Here is a 20,871-nt window from a genome sequence, read left to right as displayed (position 1 = left end):
CTCCAGCAAACTGTTTGCTCTGGCAAACTCTAAAATTAGATCCTGTGAACCGCACGGAAGATATTTAAGGTACAGGCGGGGGGGGAAAGACTTGCTAACATTCTTACTTTAGCCCCCCTGCTCTCCCAGCTGGCCCTGCTGTCAGGATCCTTTGGGGATGACAGTTGTTTCAGGCACAGGAAAGGAAAGGATTGACAGCAGCAGGTGGATCATTCTCACAGGGCTGGGGGGGGGGGGTAAAGCCTCGCAAGAGCGACATGAAACCTAAAACGTGTGACTGTCTGAGCCAGAAGAGGTCATTTATCTGAATAGTTCCGTGTTTGATCAAACCCTAAAACTGTACATTAGTTAAAGGAGGACAGAAACAAAACAAAAAAAAGAATAAACATAAAGGAATAATTCAGTATTATTTATTCCCTCGCTTTTGGACAGAGCCATAATAGTTAATCCCCATTTTCTAAGCGAACCAGCCGCTGCTTCGTACTTGCTGGGTGGACATGAGAGCCTCTCAGAGAAACTGACAAAGCCACCGTGTGTCACACGTGTATTTAATCACTTCATTCCATGTGGAAAATATTCAATGACAACATTCAACAACATGTAACTACACACCGACTGTACAGCTGCATGAGAAAACAAGCGACGAGACAAGGATATGCTTTTTTTACGGCAGCCGTCTTCTGTTGATATATAAAAAAAGAAGTCCTGATCAAAACATTTTCTTACCATGTTCTTTTTTTTTTTTAAAGCACATTACGGCACCAAAAAGACAAATGGGTTTCTATAAACAGGAGTGAACGAACACGCCTCTGATTCAAGGTTTAAATTCATCAGAGACACAATCTGATCGCTCACCAGATCAGCTCGGGTCAATTTGGGTTCCATAGTTGAGACGACTTTTATCACACATACCGAGAGGAGAATGGTGAGAACGATTTTAATCTATTACTGTTTTGTTTTTTTTACAAGGCAGTAGCTAGTTCCTGTTAAAATACATGGATATGAACACACACAAAAAAAACTGGGTTTGACTCCAACATAGTTGTGCAACACTTTAAAGTTTCCTGACACATTCTCATCTGCCTGTACAATCCATTCCAATCCAAGGCACATGGGAAAAATCATTCATGGTGTTCAGAGGTTACTTCAACACGAGGACGAGCGTGCAGGTATAGACCGCCAAAAAAACCGAACACACAAAGCATCATCTTCCCAAAGACAACGTTCCGGCAGCCTCGTTCCTCTTCTCCATGGCTTTATTTGTACAAAAAGTTTAGTTTTGGTCCTCTTCAGCGGATGCTCATGTAGCCTCCATCCAGGTGAAATCTGGAAGGGCGACATGAAACTAATAAGTCGTATCTACTGGTGCTTGCATCTGTTCGACAACAAGAAAACAACTGAGGAATGGAAATGGAAATGGAGTTCACCGAAATGAGCATTTTAGCACATTCGGCACATTTAGCTCAAGGTACCGCTTTGCCTAAATACATATATTTAGAGCCGCAAGCATGGCTGTAAACTCTTAGCCTTGTTACTGTCCTTCTCCTAATGAACGTCAAGTCCAACACCATCAAAATAATGAGTCAAATATGTTTTAAATAAACGCGTAAGTGATGTTCCCAATAAAAATAAAAGTTTTAGAGAACCACGGTCTGAAATGTGGATGACTGGGTTGAACCAAGGTATAAAAGAATGAAGATGAGATGCTCAAATGGACGTGACTGGCGGCATGGAACAAAGAAGCCCACTGAGTTTGGCCTCACCCTTAAGTCTCAGACTGGTTTGTCTGATGGCTCGTCTGTGCTAATGGCCTCGCAGCCATCCGCCTCAACTGACTCGGCGTTTTTAGGAACCGTGTTAGACACTTTGTTTTCCGGAGAAGATCTGCACACACGATTGTCAGCACGGGCACAAGCAAAACACAAGACGCAACCTTTATTCTTACAAATGCACAGAAGTATCGGCAGAACACACACATTGAAGGACGCATTAGTGGCCATATGCAGCGTCTTATCCAAACATTTCACAATTAAAGCGGGAGTACAAATTCCCTACAGCTCGCTCGTCTGTGGGTGACTCACTTCCTCTTGCACGCGGAGGTTTATGCAAGCTGCAGTGGCTCACCTGCTGTGTGCGGGGGGGCTGCGGTTGTACGTCGACGCCGGAGCCCCGGGGTGAAGGTACTGAGGCGTGTCGGGCGAATCGGGCCCTTTCAGGCCCACTGCGAGCTGGTTGCGCCATGTGCCCGCGCTCTCTACTGAGGACACTGCAAGTGAGACACGAGCAAATAACACTCAGCTAATGGAGTTTAGCGTGGATGTCATTGTTATTACATGGACACGCTATTATTAAGACCATTTCAGTGTCACAGCTGCAAAACACTTCAGCCTTCACTTGGCAATGCATTATTAAACCGCAGCCTCAGGACACATAGATTAAGACTGAGTTGTCTATTTTAATGCTATTGAGGTAAGCTTCAAGGTCAAGTTTGAAGGTCTCATACTTCGCATCACAGTTTCTTAATTATTCAGTAAAAAAAAAAGTCAGGAACCTATACAATAATTATAGCCAGAAAAATGACCATTTGAGCCATTTTTTCCAAGTTAGACTTTCTCCTTATTTAAGGTTGTGTAATCGGCGGCTTTTATCTGTCTGTCCGTCCGTCCGTTAGCAAGATAAGTTCTGGACGGATCTTCATGAAATTTTTAGGAAATGTTGGGATTGTTGCCAGGAACAGATTATTTGATTATGGTAATATCTCGGTTGATTATTGATCGATGTTTATGGAATTTGATGCAGTCATGTTGGGTGGGGGGACCTCTATCTCACCACCGGATTTCATCTGGATCTGATTCAGAATGGAGTCATACATTTTTTTTATTTTAACATGAAAACTCCATTTACGGTTTCATAAATCAGTTAAAATGCACATAAACTCTGATAAAGTGAACCTAATTAATTACGTTTCATGGTTGGAGTTATAAAGATGCCAAGAACAATTTATAACCTTTTGATGATGATCCAGATCACCATGTGGACGGTGTAAATCCAATTAGTGGTCCAAAGCCATAGTGATAGATTAGCGTCACAAACTGGAACTAATTCTCTCACTGACTTCCAACCTTGGCAGCCTTAGAAAAGCTTTGAGCACAGAAAGTGAAACTTTCCACATGCATGAAATAGTCTTGGGTGAGTTTTCAGCACTTTGAGGCCTTGATGGAGGAAGCAGAAATCACATCGCCGAGTCCGAGGTTGGATTGTTTTTTTGGTTGTTGGAAGTCAGTTTTAGAACGCATCTCACCTGATGAAAAGGAGGTGGTTCTGCTGGAGTGGCTGAAGGCCGCTGGCATGGTCTGGTAGCCCAGGCTGAGCTGAGAGCCGCTGTCATATCCAGTCAGGATCCCACTCCCGCCATCCCTCTGGCCCTTGTTTCGGTGGTACCAGCCCTTCAGATGCTCGGCCACCAGGGCCTTCTGCATGTTCTTGGCCAGTAGCTGATTTCGGGGGCCCTCTCGGATCCGCGGTGGCCTCACAGTTGCATAGGGATTCTGGGAAAGACGGTCTGGCCTGTCACCGTTGTAACGCCCAAATCTATCGTGTCCATGATATCCATTTATTTGGTAGGAGGGGTTCACATTGTAGTGACCCTCGACATCGCTCTCATACACGTAGGCACCGTTAGCATAAGGCTCCATGTCTGGGCAGGGGTAGCCTGCGACGTAGTAGGCACTGGGCACGTAATGTGCTGGGGATTCGCATGAATAACTACAGCCAGAATGGTGCGGGACCAAGTTGGGCATGCTCCCGGTGTTTCCATACATGTCCATCTTCCTGTGGAGGCGATGCATGGTCGAGGTTCTGGAATCCAGCGTGCCGTAGTGCGAGTTGGCCGCGCCGCAGCAGTCCAAGCTGGACTGGCTGGCGTAGGACGAGCAGTCCTCCAACACTTCGGTGCTGCTGCTGCGGTGGGCTGGCGACAGGATGAAGATGGGTTTCTCCGAGTCGGTGTCTTTTCTCGGGCGAGGCTGCGACTCCAGACTTCCACTGCGATGCCTGAAGCAATGCGGGGACCCCTCAGACCTGGAGATGAGGCACAACGTTTAAAAAAAAAAAAAAAAAAAGAACAGCAAACTAATCTCTGGAATGATCAAATAAGATGAAAATAAGTTTGGTTGGAAGGTTGGAAACAAGCAGGGGCGGAAGGAAGCCGGGTTATCACACCTGAGCTGGCTGCTGCTGTAGGCGTTGCGGGTCATAACCGGAGTGGGAGGCATGCTGCGAGGATCTCTAGGGGGTCTGGGAAGAGTTTTATAGGGGCTAGTGTGGGCGGAGGAGGCCTCTCTCGGATTCTGGTTGTAGTGGGAAGCCTCTTGATCTTCATAAACTAATCTAAAAAGGGTGCGGGGGGGGAGGGGGATGCACAAAATGGGAGCTGTGAGGAACGGAATAAGGCTGGAGACACAACGTCATCGCTTCATTCCTAGAACAAGCCAGAAGTGCCGTAAAATCCAAGGTTTACCCTGCGATAAAATGAGATTTGGTTTTACAAGCAGGACAAATGTCTCCCCACCTGCTTCGAGTGTTGTGATGGTGATTGTCCCTTGGCCCTTGCTTTTCCACGTCATACTCTGCTCCGAGCGGCCGCATCGGACTGAGCGGAGGGGATCCCTGCGCCGAGCGGGACCGTGGCCTCACGCTGACGCCGTCTGAGTCATCTGAATGCAAAAAAAGGCAACTCGCGGTGAGCAGGAATGACACGTCACGGATAAGAAATACCGGCTGACGCAGCAGGTCTGGCTCACCGTCATCCATCGGTAGGCTGGACAGCGAGCTGCAGTCTGAGCGGATGAGTTCATCTGTGGCGAAAGAAGAAGATGAGCCCCGTGTTTACTGTCAACATGGCCACGTGATTACCCACAAACACAGACCAAGCTGACACACCACCTGCTATAATGACCGAGGCCCGCTGCGTGGGCTTCTTCCCCTTCTTGATTCTGTACTGGTTCATCTCGTCCTCGATCTGTTGCAGTTTGTGCATGGCGTCCAGACAGTTTCTCCTCCTCTTTTTCTTCACTGTTTTGCAGAGTTCTGGCTCGTTTGCAAGCTTCTTCGCCGCCTCCACAATTTTCTGCTGCAGGGCAAATCTGCTCTCCAGGTTCCTGAGGAAGGGATCCTGCGCAACACGCAACAAAAAGCACATCCACATCCAGAAAGAGCGATGAGGAGCGAAGCAACGCTAAAGCTGGTCCCTCACTTAACGACGGAGTCACGGGCCGAAGGACGCCGTCGCTAAACGGAAACGCCCGTTTGATGGGAAGCTCGGCTAACATTTTGTATGGTAAAAAATTGTTGTTAATTGAACAAATTAAAATACAGATTTATAGTTAGGATAACAAATATAGAAACAAAATTTACAGACTTAACTCTATAGCAGTTTTGTTTTTTTCCAATTTTTCAAGGCACAATGCAAACATTTTAAATTCATTGATAAATCCAGGAAAGGAGGGCTTACTATCTTTCCATTTCAGACAGTGAATATGATATTTACCCATTAACACTATTATGTTTATTTTATCTGATACATATGAGGCCAAATTTCCACATAAAAAAATATATAATGTAATTTCAAACATGGAACATCATACATTTTTTGTGAAATCCAATTTTTTATGTCTACCATTGCAGGAGCATTGATCCACCTCAAACTTAAATCTTTTTTTAAGAAACTCTGCCACTGGATAAACCCCATTTATAATTTTAAAATGTGTTTCTTTAACTTTTGGCAGGATTGGCCATTTCATATATTTAGTGTGCTTTGACCCACGTACAAGATGCCCGTGGCTCGTTGTTAGCGGGAGCTGATCATTATATTCTCTCATCTTTTTTGAAATATCGGCAAGAAAACATAATATAAAATCTTCTTTTGACATTATATGCTGACTGTTCAGTGCTACCGTTTAAATACGCACCTCATTGTAGGGGAAGAGGTCATCTAATTTGAAGGAAGTGCCGACTCGCCGTCTCACTTGAGGCGGTCTTTCGCCTGAAGACATGGGATACTCCTTCGGCAGCTTCCCAGTGAGCTCCTGAAAGCGGAAAACACAACGAGGCCCCTGAAGACTCGTGAACTGAACCAGACCATTAATCGACCCGCTGCTCAGCCGGACGATTTTAACGACTTTGGCTGTTTAGAAGTGACGTATGTCTTTTAAACTGCAGCCGCCGTGCCGGAGAGGAGTGATAAAAGACGCTTTCTCACCGCCTCTCTCAGGCAGATCTTCTTCAGTTCTTTTGTTTTCTTTGCCAAAATATCTTGGATCTCTTGCTCCTTTTTTCTCAGCTCTGAAAGTTTCTCTTTCTTCTGTTCTTCGCTCATTTCGGAGTCGGCAGAACCTGGAAGAGAAACGTGTTTACTTGCCCGCAGCTAATAATCAAATGCCCTGACGCCGCACGCGATGCTGACAGTTTCTACCATCCATAGCTCAAATCTGACCCCGAAGTGACTTTTCTACTAAGAGACATGAACTTAAAAGACAATTATTGACAAACTGAAATGATTTTTTCTTTTTTTTTTTTTACAAACCAGTAGACACCAGGCTCCCATTGCTAGCTGTTATTGAGTTATTCTTCAGACAAGCTTCTCCCAGTCTGTTTATCTTCGCTCCGCCGTGCTCCGTGAGATCCGCGGCAATTTCCTCCAAACTTCTTGTTGTTCCTAATTTAGCCTAAAAGAATCAAGAAAGGCGATTGGGAGATGACTTTCTCTGGATTGAAAGTAGTACCAGAGCAATGGAAGTTAACGCTCGCTTACTTTGCTTTGCTTTCTGTCCAGGTAGAACTGGTGCTGACTGATTGCCATAACCCAAATGGTTTTAATCAGCGAGTGGCTGGCGTACCATGTGTGGATGAGTAAACCCGTCTGCCCAAAAGTGCGCTTGGTTACCGCTCTCCTGTTTGAGGAAAAGAAACCCGCCAGATTAGAGCCGTGCACAGCGATCGGAGCGAGCTCTGCGTGAGAATTGTGCACCGATCTCACCTGTGTGGATCATTAACTTCTACCGCAAATTTCTTCTCCCGAAAGTACAAGTTCTCCAGCTGTTTCCACTGGTAAAGCTGGGAAAAGCAAGGCATGCCAGATCAGGAGAACAGGATGTAACACACAGAAACATGAAGCCGGAGCGGAGAAACGACCGGCCGACTCGTCCCGTGGGGACGTCCAAACAACAAGCATCCACGACCGCCGTGACCGACGCCACGTAAACGACTAGGAAACAGCAGGAGAGCAGGTGTGTTTGCCAATCGGTTTTAATCACAGCTATTAGAAAAGGAAAAAAGAAAAAAGCCAGACCGTGACATGAACCGTCATTAGTCTGGGCCGCCTGACGGCCAAGTCTGCGATAAAGCAGGTGTTGGAGAACGAAGGACGACACAAATGAACATTTGATGAAGACTCATCACTGCGTATCACAGCTACACACTTACAGCTCATCACGTCTCCCCTCCCCAACCCCCCCCACCCAGGTGATTCCCAGGTGCTCACCGACAAGCAGCCAGATATGAACAATCCGTTTGGGTCAGTGAGTCACGGAGCGTCTGGACATGATCTCAAACAGACGTGATATTGGATGTGGATACTTGTATCCGGTTTTACGTTGAGTAAGGAGCACGGAGAGGCAAAAATCAGATTCAGATCTCATTTTAAAGTTTGATTGATGATCCAGAACAACGTTCACGTTGGTAAAAGTTATTAAAAGTTATTAAAAGAGCAAAAGCTCAGTCAAAAAGTATCATCCCTGCAGTCTTACCAGCGTAATAGACGTTCACAAGTCCTTTTTCGCAGCCCTTAAATCCTCCCTGGGCTTCGCCGTCTACACAAACGCATACTTTGTTCTTTCTCCTGTCAGCTCCTGACTTGTCTCCTCAGGTATTCTAAAATAAATCCTTGAAAACGCCGCCCCACATCCAGCCCCTTTTCCCTTTGACATCACCGGTTCACTCCCTCCTCTGTTCTCTGAAAAGCACAGCCGGGGCCGCTTGCACAACTCCACGCAGCAGCAAAAGATGCATTGCAACATGTCAAGCGATCTCCAGGATCAAACAGGACAGACAGTGCCAGTAAATCATCGTAAATTGTTTTCCGAACATTCATGGCTTCGTACGATGACACTGCACTGAACCCAACAGGAACGTGCCGGCATCGCCAACAAGGTCGCTCACGTGTGGGGGGGGGGGTTTTCTTCCTGCCAGCTCACCAGCTGAAAACGACACAGCTGGAACGAGAAAAGCCGGTTCCAATAGTAACGTGTGTATTGATCGCAGAGCCTTTTATAGAAAACACACTTTGGTGATTCAAACAAACTCCCAGGCCTGCAGAGACGGACATTTTTCAGTCAAGGTTTTCATGTCTGGCCTCGTCTGCTGGAGCTGAGGCGAAGTAGATGGTGCGTGAATGTGAGCTGGTGAATCACCGGGCTTCGTGCAACAGCGGCGAGCCTCACACACACACACACACACACACACACACGCTGTGCCTGTCGTGTCCACTGTCAGATTAGTGAGGCAGAGTAATAACAGCAGCCATTTCTTATGCAGGGCTGCAGGAGACGCTTACCTTCCGAGGTTTCAACTTGTCCTGCAGGTCGTACTGGCCGACACCCTTATAGCTGATCCCAAGCCACCACGGGATCCCTTGTTTATCCTGTGGGGCAAAAGAACTGTCGGTTTTTGACCCAATTTCAGCTGCGATTATCATTTTTACATTAATAATAAGGAGAACAGACAAAGACGCACCTTAACTTCATAATAATGGACGCCATACGTGGGCAACGACTCCACCAATGTCAAATACCTGCAACAAAAGCAGTTTTTATTCAAAGCAACAGCTGCAATTTTATCACGTGCATATGCCGTGTCTCGGGAATGCAAAAAAGTGCGATTCACTGGACCGCATTTGTTGATTTTTTTATTTTTTTATTAACCAGATGATAACAAAGGGGCTGCCAGAGGTGAGAGGAAGATTGATGAGAGTTAAAAACTGTCGCAGGAAATTGGCCTGTACATTTTTTCATCACTTACCGCACAATGGCCTGTCCTCTGGAGACTCCTTTCAGTGGCTTATAATGTCCAATCACTCGATCCTCGCTGCAGTGAAGAAGAATAAAGCAGAACCCGTTTTACTCTTAAGCATTATGCAGAGTCCCAGATAAGGTCTTTACGCTAAAACGCAATAATGACCCCCTAAGGACTACATTTCCCATGACCGTACCAGTATGCCAGTGATGGGTGTTCCTTGAGTACTTTAGTGGGAAGAGTTGGTAGTTTCTTTAAGTCGGTTCTTGTGTTTTCATCGCTGAAACAGAAAGGGAGAGTTTTTGCTTGAGTCAGCTGCAACAATAAAAATATTATTCATACATTAATAAAAGTTGATTTCATTCCACATTCACTTTTGACATTTAACTTATAATTGTATTTTATTTTTGCACAGTACAAGTAAATTAGCATTCATAAAGGAAATGCTAATACTCCTCGGGAGTCTGATTGCCTTGGTGGTTTCAGTCCCTTCTTTGTTTCTTTGTTTTCTGCTCCAACAGGAGGACAAGTGTCTGAACTCAGTCTCTCCGAACAGAAGAAGCCTCTTGGATGAGACGTGAAATGTCTTCAATCCGACTTGAACAAGTCCAGTTGATTCTTCTTTTTTTTTTGCTCTTCATGAAGGCTGGATTGTATTTTCGTTCATCAGCTGGTCCAAGCCAGATGGCCGTCTGCACCAAGACCTGCTGTATGGCCTCTGAAGACTACATGTGCGCTGACAAAGGCCAGTTCTCCTGAACACATAATAGTCCCTCTCTCCAGCGTAACAGAGTTTCTCTTCTTCAATGCTCGTCTCCTGTCAGCACCGCGAGATTCATTAGTTGCCTGGTGTAAGCATCTCAACAGTCAATAGTAAGTCTGGCATAATACTGCTATTGGTTTTCTTTTATATGTCTGCACAAGCATGTGACCTATTGAATGTCTTTGCTAAAAGCTCAGTATTAACTTATCCTGCTGCCGTTAAATACTTCTCGCCCAGCTGATAATGTGCACTTACCTTGTGTAGTCTCCACTCGCCTCCTGGTGACAGAGAATACGCTCAATCACATTACACGCTTCAAAAAGGATTTTAGATGCAGCAATTAATGCAAGTCTACGAGACTATTAGAAGAAGCGCTGACCTGCAAAGCACTCGCAGCTAATCTGAAGACGTTCTCGCTTTCCACTTCTATAATTTCCTGGGAAACAAAAGGTGGGGGGAGGTCAGTCAGAAAATGCAGTCCCAATGAAGGATTTCCAGGGACAAACACAGAATATTTTATGTGATGCTCTCCAATAAACTCTCCATATACTGTCATGTCTTCTTTACATTCCAACAGGCAGGGTGAGATAAATGTGCCCTGCAGCTCTAGTCTGCAGAACTGAGGCGAAGCAAAGGTTCAGAGACAGTGAATCATCAAGAGAGAGAGGGGGGGGGGGGGGGGGGGGGGGGGCGGCGGACTATAGGAGAACAATTTGTCATCGCTTCAAACCACAGAAAAACTTACATTGTAGACAGCAGATTTTGCATTCAAGAAGAATAGCTCCACCGTTATGATGTCCTTAAGCTGCGTTATGTTTTCTACATAGAATCTATGAACGATAAAAACAGACAAATATGACACAATTTAAAGGTTAAACTGGCGTCCCTATTTTTGCATGTAGAATAAATATGCTTTGCTTTTGTAATCAGTGTGAGATGAAGACACACTGACTGATCAGAAACGACTCCAGACATATTTTTGTTTTTAGCCGCGCCATAAAGTAGCGCCCCCTGCTGGAGACCTTGTGATTTGAAATAAAGAAAACATATATTACCTAACCAGGAAGTCGAGGGCAATGGGTCCGGCCTTTTTAGAAAAGTCATGTTCGAGAACTCTGCGGTCCATCTGTAGCCACTTTCGCTGGCCGCTTCAAAAAAAAAAAAAAAAAAAACAGACAGGCAAATGACAGACTGTATTTCAAACACACACACACACACATGAATAAACATCTTAAGTAAAAAATGCAATTGACAATTTTACACACTTTTCATCAAAATAGGCCAGTCCAAAGAATTCCTTCTCTTTCAGGTTGAAGTGGGAGGAAACCAAGTCGAGGAGTTCGTACGACAGCAGCTTCGGCTGTGGAAGGAGAAGGTTCAGTTGGAAAACCAGTTCATCCTGATCCGCTTCCATAAAAAACAGCACCAGCAGCAAGGAGAGAAATATGTGACATGATACTGGGATGAGCTGCTCATTGCAGGGTATACATCTGAGGCATTTCTACCTGAACCAGCAGCTCCAGCTTCCTGTCATCCAGCATCTGCACTTGGCACAATCTGCCCTCAGTCATCTGCAGGCAATAAAATATTAAGGTCAAGACTCATGACACAAATTGCAAGTTATTTCATATCACAATGAACAACAATGTGTTGTTGTTGTTGTTGTTTTTCATGCAGTGTACGTAGAAGATCCTTTTTGGAAACAGTTTTCATATTTCCTATTAGGGAAATGCCTCGGTGGGAAAACCAACCATGACGTCATTAATGACGGTACCCGTCGCAAGGGTTTGTTGCCATATCAACCAAAGGACATTCAACTTTTACATGTTCAGTCGCTCCCTTTCTACCACTGGAGTCAGGAAATACTCTGTTCTAGTTTATACTTGTACTTGATAGTAACTACATTTATGTTGTATAGCTAAAGTTATGTATGAGGCAGACTAACATCAGTAATGCAATAAATATCTGTATAAACAAGCCATCCATCAATTCTGGATCTCTGATATATATTCATATTAAATCACGATTGTCTTCACAATGCTTTTCAAACAATGCTGTTGCTGACGGAACCGTGTTGACCCATTTAGTGGTGAAAGCGCTGCAAACTCGAGATTGAGGTTCGGCAGCTCCACAACAAACGCGTCTTGAAAAATATAAAATAGGAAAAAAAAATCAGACGGAGTCAGCCGCCTCCATCTGACAGAATGAGGCTGATCACATCTTCCAACATTTGGAGCGAACAGGTGCCCGTAAATGTTTGAGTTATCTTGCTAACAGACAGATATAGCCGACTACCTATGGAGCTGTCCGGTGCTGATCCTGAGCACCATATGTCAACATGTCAGCACATGCTGAAAAAAACAAAAAGGTTCAAATAACTTTCAATGGTCACCGCCAACAGGTTATTCATTTCCTGACTGCAGCGTGTTGCTATTGTTATTGATATGTTGCTGAATTGTTCTGTTTGATCAGTTCACTACTTAAGTTACAAATATTGCATATTCAATTGTATCGTTGTAAAAATATATGGATAAATTATTGCTGTTATTATAACATAAATCATTTCAATTGATCAGTTTAAGAAAACCACACTACTCCATTGATCAATAATTAAAACTTATTCAAGTAAATAATTTTAAATGATACATAAAGAGAAATATCATCCAACACAAGTTATGGCATTAACTTTGTTCAAAACTCTTTTGTCACAGTTGAGAGGGGCAGAACTGCAGTACAACCAACAAATGGAACTGAAACACCTGACAGAGGCGTTACTTTACGCGCACGCGCGCGCGCACACACCCTGCTCCTCGTTAATTAATTTCTGTCATCACACTTGTAATTAATTAAGCAAATTGCATTGAATTTTGTTTAATAGATTTCCTCTCAAGACCTCGACCATGAAGGCGTAGCCAATAAATCCAATTAATTAGGAGTGGCTGCTTGTGACAGTCAGCAGGAATATTATTACACTGATGTGAATGTGATTTAGTTATGACTGCCTTGGTGACGTCATACTGATGTATCAGACTTCCTGCCGGCACGTGCAGTAAAATAGACTGGCCACTAGATGGTGCAAGGATCGTTATGGGTTTTTATTCCCTCGCATGAACTCGAGAAGAAGCGTGTAGCACTGAGGAGTTCCCTGAAGCATTTTGCTACTTAAGTAGATGAGAGTCAAATTCAGCTCAGAAGACTGTGTACTCATGCAAAGTAGATGAAATGAAGGTATTTTTAGGAATCTACACTTTTAGCTTAATAACTACATAGCCTAATAACTCAGTCTTTCACAAAGATGCTTCCTGAACAGATCAGCACAGCCCGGGATGCTGACCCAACTTATCTGTAAGCTGAAGTGTGCAAAAGATCTACTTTACACTCACACTAGATGATAAAAAGAGATCCTACGCATCCTCAGATTGGGGGGGGGGGGGGGGGGGGGGAGCTAAATCGTTGGTATTTGTGTTTGAGAAGCGGCCTTCTAGATCTTATAATGGTCAGATCTTTAAAATCGTGTCTGCCACATCACAGTGCCTTCATGTAAAAACAAAAAAAACAAAAAAAGACACAGAGCGAGGAGCTGAGAAGACGGTCCTTCTTTGTCTTTGCCTCTCCGGAGACTGGATGGGGTTCTGATTGAGCATCGTGCTGCAGGGTGCAGATCCAGCTCTTATTCTACATGCAGCTTGAAAAAGGTCCAGATGTGGCATCCTTCTCAAAGAAGCAAAGAATCGGTGTGTTGTGAAGACTGATAAGATGGTGAGATGAAGAGTAGACGTTGCATATACCTCACATACAGTATAAAAGGGTTATTATTCATATTTATCCATTTCTATTCTTTGCATTCTGAGATTTACAGGTGAACAATGAGATACTATTAAAAGGAGAATTTCCCTGCCTCCTCCCTCAGTAAACTGGACGTCAGTGTTTAATACGTCACGCTGATTAAATGTCATGTCCAGGTTGCAGCTCGTCTTATCTCAGTTTCCCGTTTTTGTGCATTATTGATGAAGGCTGGTATCACACAGAAAGGCACCGCCTGCTCTCGGCTTACGAGATCCTGCAAATGGCAACCAAAAAAGTCCAGAAATGACCGGTTGATCCAAGAGTAAATAAGATCTTCCCGAACAATGAATTAGGCCACAGAAGACCGAGTGGCCGCAAAGGGAAACTACAGACGGTCCTCACTTACCGACGTGCTCGTTTAACGCCGACTCAGAGTTACGACAGGCTTTCCGAAATTTCAAAGTACCGCATGTGTTTCGCGACAAGAAATCGCTGTTACGACGAGCGGAATGCACTGGCAGCGGAGTTGTGAGTACGTACGTATGTACAGTATAAATGCAAATATAAACATTGGTTTAATATATATATATATAGCGACCGGGTCTTTGGAACGTAACTCCGTCTTTAAGTAATGAAAGTCTTTATTTCGCGTCCTTAACATTTTAAAGCCCCCGCTGTACGTCTTGTGACCGAGTACAATGAGCAAACAACGCTCTATAGCTGTAGCTGATGCAAATGACCTCTGACACCTGACCCTCAGCGGTGATGACTCAGGCACCTGCATGATTAATGGCGATTCTGCTCCATGACGTCAGAGGAGTTGAGGTCGTCTATTGTTAAATAGCTTATCTTGTATACTGATTTGTTTTTGGTCCTAAAAAAAGGCTCCTCTTCAAGAAACTCTTCTGGCAGGTTGCTTAATAAGTAGTTCTGTGTATGGTGGTGGCGTGAAATGACAAATTAAAGCGTGGCTGCTCTGAGCTCACGGTTGTGACACCCTGGTTGCACAGGCTGTGGGCGGAAACACAGGATTATCTCAGGCCTCATCCGCTGTCTCGCCGTGACTCATCCGGTCAGCCACCGAGGGGCCACGCGTTAGCGGCGTCTCCTAACGAGAACCGGTCAGGCCGTCCGAAAAACGAACAAACGAACGAGGTTCAGGATATTAAAGAAAAATGGAAACACTAGAATAAAGATTCATTTTTGTCTTTATTCCACAGCGACTCTGCGAAGGGCAGGCTGCATCACAGAAGAATGATTCACGGAAATGATGTCATCATGCAGTACGAGTTCTTATTCCCACCCTGGAAAGGACGTTTACAGCAAAGCCCATTGGGTATAAGCCTTTGTGACAGCAGTCGTCAAACATCTGCCGCCGTCAGACTCTGTATTGTAAAAACAATATTCAAGCAAACTTCAGTGATTTTTCATATCGCAAAAAATGAGCTTCTTTTCAACTCGGTCCCGGCTGACTGACCCTGAGCCCTATAGAGAAAGAGAAGCTATAAAATAAAAGCAGCAGTACCGGCAGAATTGCCAGCAACTATTATTAGTATTATTGCAGCTTTAATCAGATGAGTTTATTGAATATAATCCTTTAAATGCGGGAAAAAACCCTTCGTATCATTGCGTGGAAATCGTTCAGCTTCTGCCGGAATGAGTGAGACGAGGCGGCAGTTCGACGAGAAAGTGGTTTTTCGCTTAGGGTTATGAAGTTCCCAAAAATGCTTCAGATTGGTTTCTTCATCTGGGGAACGTCCTTGAAGACACACCCATTATAATTCGATATTCCATACGCAAATCAATCGATCAGTGAAGTAAATAAAGACCATGAGGCTCATTTAAAAACATTATAAATAACCCCCGGTGTCGTTCTGGGTCAAACTTCTTACAGACCAATAAAGGAAAGTCATAGATGCAGCATCTCAGTGCAAAATTAAAACCATAAGAATGCACAGCAGGACTTAAAACTGACTCAAAAGACAAAGATGAAGCAATTACTGAGGAGGGGGGGCAGTTGCACTCAGCCAGACCTGTTCTTCTGCAGTCCCTGATATCACAAGCTGCAGAGTTTCAGTGCATAAAACTGCAGTGCCTTTCTGCAGAGCACTGGGACGAAGCTCCAAGACAAATGTGTATGTGTGGACAAAATGGACCAGGATCAAATTGTGCGATTTGTATACCAAGAATTGGAGTCTATGAACTGCCGCCTGGTAAAAAAAAAAAAAAAAAAACATCACGTTGGAGCGATATTGACAGATATGTTATAATATATTGATTCATCTGAAGTGAAAGCATGAGTCAAGGATCAGCTGACGTTTTGGGAGTCGAGCTGTCAATCTATCGCTTGACTTCTGGGCCACATGTGAGACACTTTTGACTGCAAATCGTCAGGCATCAAACCGTTTGACGTCCCAGCGTTGACCATATTACACGAATCACATTTCATGTGGTGAGTTTATGAACACAAGATTACTAAAAATAGATATCCCTGCTCGCTTCTCTGTTTTTGGAACATTTCTCAGAAACTCTAGGGAGGCTTTGATTCCGAGATGGGAAGTCGCCGACTGAGCGTGATCAAGAAGAAAGAGGAGAATCTAAAACTGCGTTTAAATGTGTGAAATGAACCTTTTTTTTTTTCACGCTTTGGGATTCAGAAAAATCCTTAATAAGTTGGTGGATAAATGTCAGTTGAGCAAAAATGAGAAATTAGATTCTGCAATAAAATACATAAATAAATAAACAACTAAACGAATGACAGCTATAGTGATTTAAAATACATGGCCTATAGGTCACCAATAGAAACACACGCGCGCACACACACACACACACGCACACCTACACACACAAAGACCTCCAATATTATAAAGTCAATGGAACCGCCCACCCAGCATTTTAGATGTTCCCTAATTCACCCTGCCTGAGTTAAATATCTGATCAACTACATTTTAAACTCACACGCACACAATCGCGCCCCGTGTCCGCTACAACCGGCAGCAGTCTCCGGTGATGAAAACAAGCCCATCCCAGGGCCGGTTCCCACCGTGCAGGGAGAACAATGAATGGGCCACCGTACTGTACATGGGTGGTGCCCACCTGCCCCCCCCCCCCCCTCCTATGACTAGACAGATGAGTCAAACACCTCGTCGTTTTGGGGGGGGGGGGGGGGGGGCGCGCGCCAGACGTGCTCTTGTAATTGATTTCATTGATGCGCGCCCCGCATCACACGCGCCCTGACTTTTGTCTCCTCTCAGGCAGCCCACGGGAGCCGGTTGAATCGGATCCATGCACCAAACCGGTTTAAATCGGGCTTACCTTTGCGCGTCTTGTGTCTCTTGATAAGGAAAAGCTTCTCTCGCGCGCTGATCATCCCCTTTCATCCGTCTATCCGGCTGCTGTGAGCGGGGAGGGGAGCCGCCGTGCAGCCGCTCTCCGCGTTCATCCTCCGGCTCTACTGTAGCGCAGCGCCCTCGCCTCGGATTGAGCCACACACACACACACACGCACACACTCACCACGCCTTCACCCACCGGCTATTATGTGAGCATCCCCCCCCCCCCCCCCCCCCCCCTCATCCAGCAGCTGCCGGCCGGCCTGGTTCACACTCGGTCCCCATAATAATGAAGTGCGCTACAAGCCTTTAAATGTGACCTCGAGGGCTTTTATGCGTTCATGTCAACGCTTTTCTTTTTCTTTTTTTACAAAAAATTGTATTATCCTGGTCTCATCATAAAGATCTATTAAAATAAGACATAAAGAAGAAGAGATGGGTTCTAGGTTCTAGAACGGGACCTTGTTGGGTCGTCATGAAGAGTCTCCAAAAGCCCCTGAATGGATTTATGTCAATTTGGAAATGGGTTAGGGTCGGCAAACCTTACATTTTTTTTTAGGTTGATCTTAGCATAATCTTATACTTAAACAAAACTTTCACACCTTGTTTGGGCTGCAAACTATTCACACTCTCAGGCTGTAAAATGAAGAGTTGCCCCTTAAATGTCAATTATTTGCAGATCCACAAATTAAAGAACATCAAACAGTAACTGTCCTATAATTTTATATTGTATTGTATCGCTGTAATGACTTTCTGTGTGTGTTCAACATGTTTGGATGCTCTTGTATTTACATAGACACAGTTTCTCAGGTGTCTTATAGCAATAAACAGGATCCAACTAGAGCTAAATTGGACAGTTTACTGAATGAATTACGTACTACTGTATGTATTACTGCATATTGTATGTATTACTGTACTGTGCGTACTGTACATGTGACTGCATTATTAGAATGAATCTTCGACTCAGAGGTATATTTTAAGTAACTTTAATGATCTCCAGTTTTCATATTAGTTCACCGCACCTCAAAGAAATAGTCCTTCATAGTAAGATAACATCTCCTAGAGTTTAGAATCACATTAGTGTCACTAGTAGGATGATAGTTATTCTTGAAATGCATATTTTATTGATGGCTAACTGAATGTGATGTCTTTAGCATCATGACGTGTTATAGTGAATTGTCTGTTAGTCCCTGAATATTACTTCTTACACAGATCATACAAGTTTTGTCAAAGCATCACGGGCACATGTCTTGTAATTTCCCCTATTATAATAGCAAAGAATACCTTTTTTAAACTTAAAAAAACTCTGCATTCAGAATGATGATTGCCTCCGATATTGAATAAATTGCTCTACTGGCTCAGCTAAATCGCTCCACATGGACATTTTGTGTACTAATCCTGCCAACCGAATTCAAATCCCATTGTGGTGATTTTTATTATTCTACTGAGCCAACGTTGATGTTTAGTTCACGTTACCACATTATCGAAAACTTCTGGAAAATCAGAAGAACGCTGTCTCACATGTGACGCTAATGACGTTGCCCCTAAAATATTCCACACTGTTGTTGCTCCTATTCAGCTGGTATAGGTTTCCAAAAGAAACATGCAAGGCAGCTTGGTCAATGCCCTCAAAACAGAAAGAGAAACAAACATTTCAATATCACGTACGAGGACAACTGATTAATTAAGTGAATTGTAACTGCTGCATGTCATTAGAGATAAATCTACAGCCTGTCAGCAGAGTGGAGTCAGGACCCCCCCAACCCCCTTCCTTTTGAATTTCTGGCATCAGACATGAATAAATATCTCATTAAGAAATACCCAAAACCATCTGTCCAGTTCGTCTCCTCAGAAAGATGCTCTTGTAAACAAAAGAGGAGGATTCCCCCATTACCACCATTACCCTAATTTGGATTTTGATTCTATCATTAGTGTCAATCTGTATTTTTTAATCATATAATCATGCAGGAATGATATAATGAGGTTATTTTTGAGAATTATTACTTGGCTTATGAAACTATTACCAGATCCAGCATTTTTTTTTGTACATTTCATTTAGAAATCCAGTGAGAAAATGTTGTATTTATGAGGCAGGCGTTTGTGTAACTGCCAACAAATTCATAACGCCGATCAGCTTAATGAGATGCAGAAACGACTCTCAGATGAACAGGCTTCATCATCTTGCACAGAAACAAAAGAAAACAAATACAGAATATCTTCTTCCTCACTGGTTTAAGGTGTGCAGTATAATTCTTTTTGTGCATAATTACCTATGAGCGCTCTTTGTTTTCCACAAACCATTTAAACTTATGTGAAGCATCGCCTCACAGGAAAACAACAACAGAACAGAGATGAGGAAAAAGCTTTATTAACGGTCTCCTACTGATTCAACTAGGCCGGACAGAGACTAATATTTTGAAGGCTTGACAGAGAAATAGCTTTGTGCAATGGCAAATAGAAGAAAAGTAAATACAAAAGGCAGTTTTATTGAGAGCATCTACAGGAATATCTGGTTTAGCATTCCTCTAATGATGCACGAAAGGTCAATCCGTTTAACTTCCATTGTTCAAATTACATTTATCTAATTCAAGTTAAATTGATACCCAAATGAAGATCCGAACCGTTTCAGTATTTAGTTTCCCAATGTGTATTTTTCTACTAAGGTCTTAAATGTGTCTGTCATTGGTTCACGCTTCTGTGTTGCTTTGACCAGTAGATGTAACTTGATATGAAATTCCAGTACTGTAAAGGAACACCAGGCCGACTCTGGCTCATGTTTCAGGATCTTGTTATGAGCCCCAGCATGCAGGATGTGCCCTCTGCGGCAAACGGCTGCGAGTCGCTCACGATTGGCCCGACGGCTCTCTGGCATGGAGGCGTTGTAGAGACGGTAGAGGGCTGTTTGTTCTCACCTGAGCCGAAACGTTTTGCTGCTTTGTTGACCCACATTTCAGTTCAGGCGCTTGTGAGGCATCAGCTGGCTGTGGCTGCTTATCGAATCCGTGTAGTGTCGTATTCGTCTTTGGAATTACCCTAAACTGTTATGGCATGGCACACATTTATTTGTGATCAGTCCCGTATTGTCATGGCAAAGTGACGGAAGTCTGGGTGGGTGGGAATTATTGGCTGTGTGCACATATGAAGATTGATAAACTGACACATACTCTATAACCTGTTGAATTTCTGGGCTTTTAAATTGTCTTTAATGTAATTTTTGACAGCCGGTGGTGCAATCTACAGCGTGCGTATAGGTCATACAGGTCAACCTTTATAATTATGAGTTCCCCTATTGAAAAAAAGAAATTGGATTTTGATCCAGTTTTCTTGTTGTAACAACAACGCGGTAAATTTGACCCAGCGTATAAGGCAAAAAAGAAATCTTGCCTTACTGGTTTGACATTTAGAACTGTGAATGGTCACACGTAAGCTGAAAATGAGACAGAGAAGATGATAATAGACTGCGCCAGGAGTCCCACCCCCCTATCATTACAAGGCTTAGGTGCCACAGTCAAAGCCTTTTGGACACCAGCTAAGCACAGTGAATGTGAAATCATAACTCAATGATTATTCTCACAGATTTAGTTGGTCTTAATTAGACCCAGCAAAACGACCTATTGTCTTGAGTTTGAGCAGTCCCCTTAATGGCACCGCATTTGAATAGTATAATGCTGCTATACTGACTCCAGGAAAATTGCATGCATCCACATAAATGATTGTTATTTTCATTTAGTTTTGTAAAATAATTATTTTGTCAAAATCTGGATATTAAATCAATATGTATTATTCCCACACTTACAAAGGGCATTGTAGTCTGCAAACTCTGGGGGCCTCCCTCAGTTTAAAACCCCCATTCACCCCCACAGTAACAATATGAGTTGTCTAGTCCATTGTTCGTCTGGGTTTGTCCTCTCTTGCATAATGT

At 43.7% G+C, this 20,871-nt stretch overlaps 1 protein-coding gene across 1 annotated transcript; it reads right to left on the bottom strand.

The window, feature by feature from the left end:
• Positions 1-408: 408 nt before the first annotated feature.
• frmd4bb (FERM domain containing 4Bb) lies at positions 409-11,403 on the bottom strand. The gene is made up of 23 exons (XM_068744811.1): positions 11,338-11,403; positions 11,098-11,192; positions 10,888-10,980; positions 10,578-10,662; positions 10,212-10,268; positions 10,088-10,110; positions 9,266-9,349; positions 9,076-9,141; positions 8,791-8,848; positions 8,612-8,698; positions 7,037-7,113; positions 6,812-6,950; positions 6,584-6,725; positions 6,260-6,393; positions 5,970-6,086; positions 4,945-5,173; positions 4,803-4,856; positions 4,571-4,715; positions 4,222-4,389; positions 3,302-4,080; positions 2,125-2,266; positions 1,784-1,884; positions 409-1,333 (listed from the first exon to the last, which is right to left on the bottom strand). The coding sequence occupies exons 1-23, from the start codon at positions 11,401-11,403 to the stop codon at positions 1,290-1,292; spliced, it is 2,985 nt and encodes a 994-aa protein (XP_068600912.1). The 3' UTR covers positions 409-1,289.
• Positions 11,404-20,871: the final 9,468 nt, after the last annotated feature.

The sequence above is a fragment of the Brachionichthys hirsutus genome, chromosome 2 (genome assembly GCF_040956055.1).
Source record: "Brachionichthys hirsutus isolate HB-005 chromosome 2, CSIRO-AGI_Bhir_v1, whole genome shotgun sequence".
Classification (NCBI taxonomy): Eukaryota; Metazoa; Chordata; class Actinopteri; order Lophiiformes; family Brachionichthyidae; genus Brachionichthys; species Brachionichthys hirsutus.
The sequence above is the reverse complement of the archived record's forward strand: the minus strand, read 5'-3'. Positions and strand labels throughout refer to the sequence as shown.

Bases quoted from the DNA above. Each gene is read 5' to 3' on its own strand.
- frmd4bb (XM_068744811.1), bottom strand. From the start codon at position 11,403: ATGACTGAGGGCAGATTGTGCCAAGTGCAGATGCTGGATGACAGGAAG. The intron at 9,350-10,087 runs GTAAGTGCACAT...TTTCTGTTTCAG, and splicing joins GCGAGTGGAGACTACACAAG to CGATGAAAACACAAGAACCG. The intron at 1,885-2,124 runs GTGAGCCACTGC...TCGTGTGTGCAG, and splicing joins AGCCCCCCCGCACACAGCAG to ATCTTCTCCGGAAAACAAAG.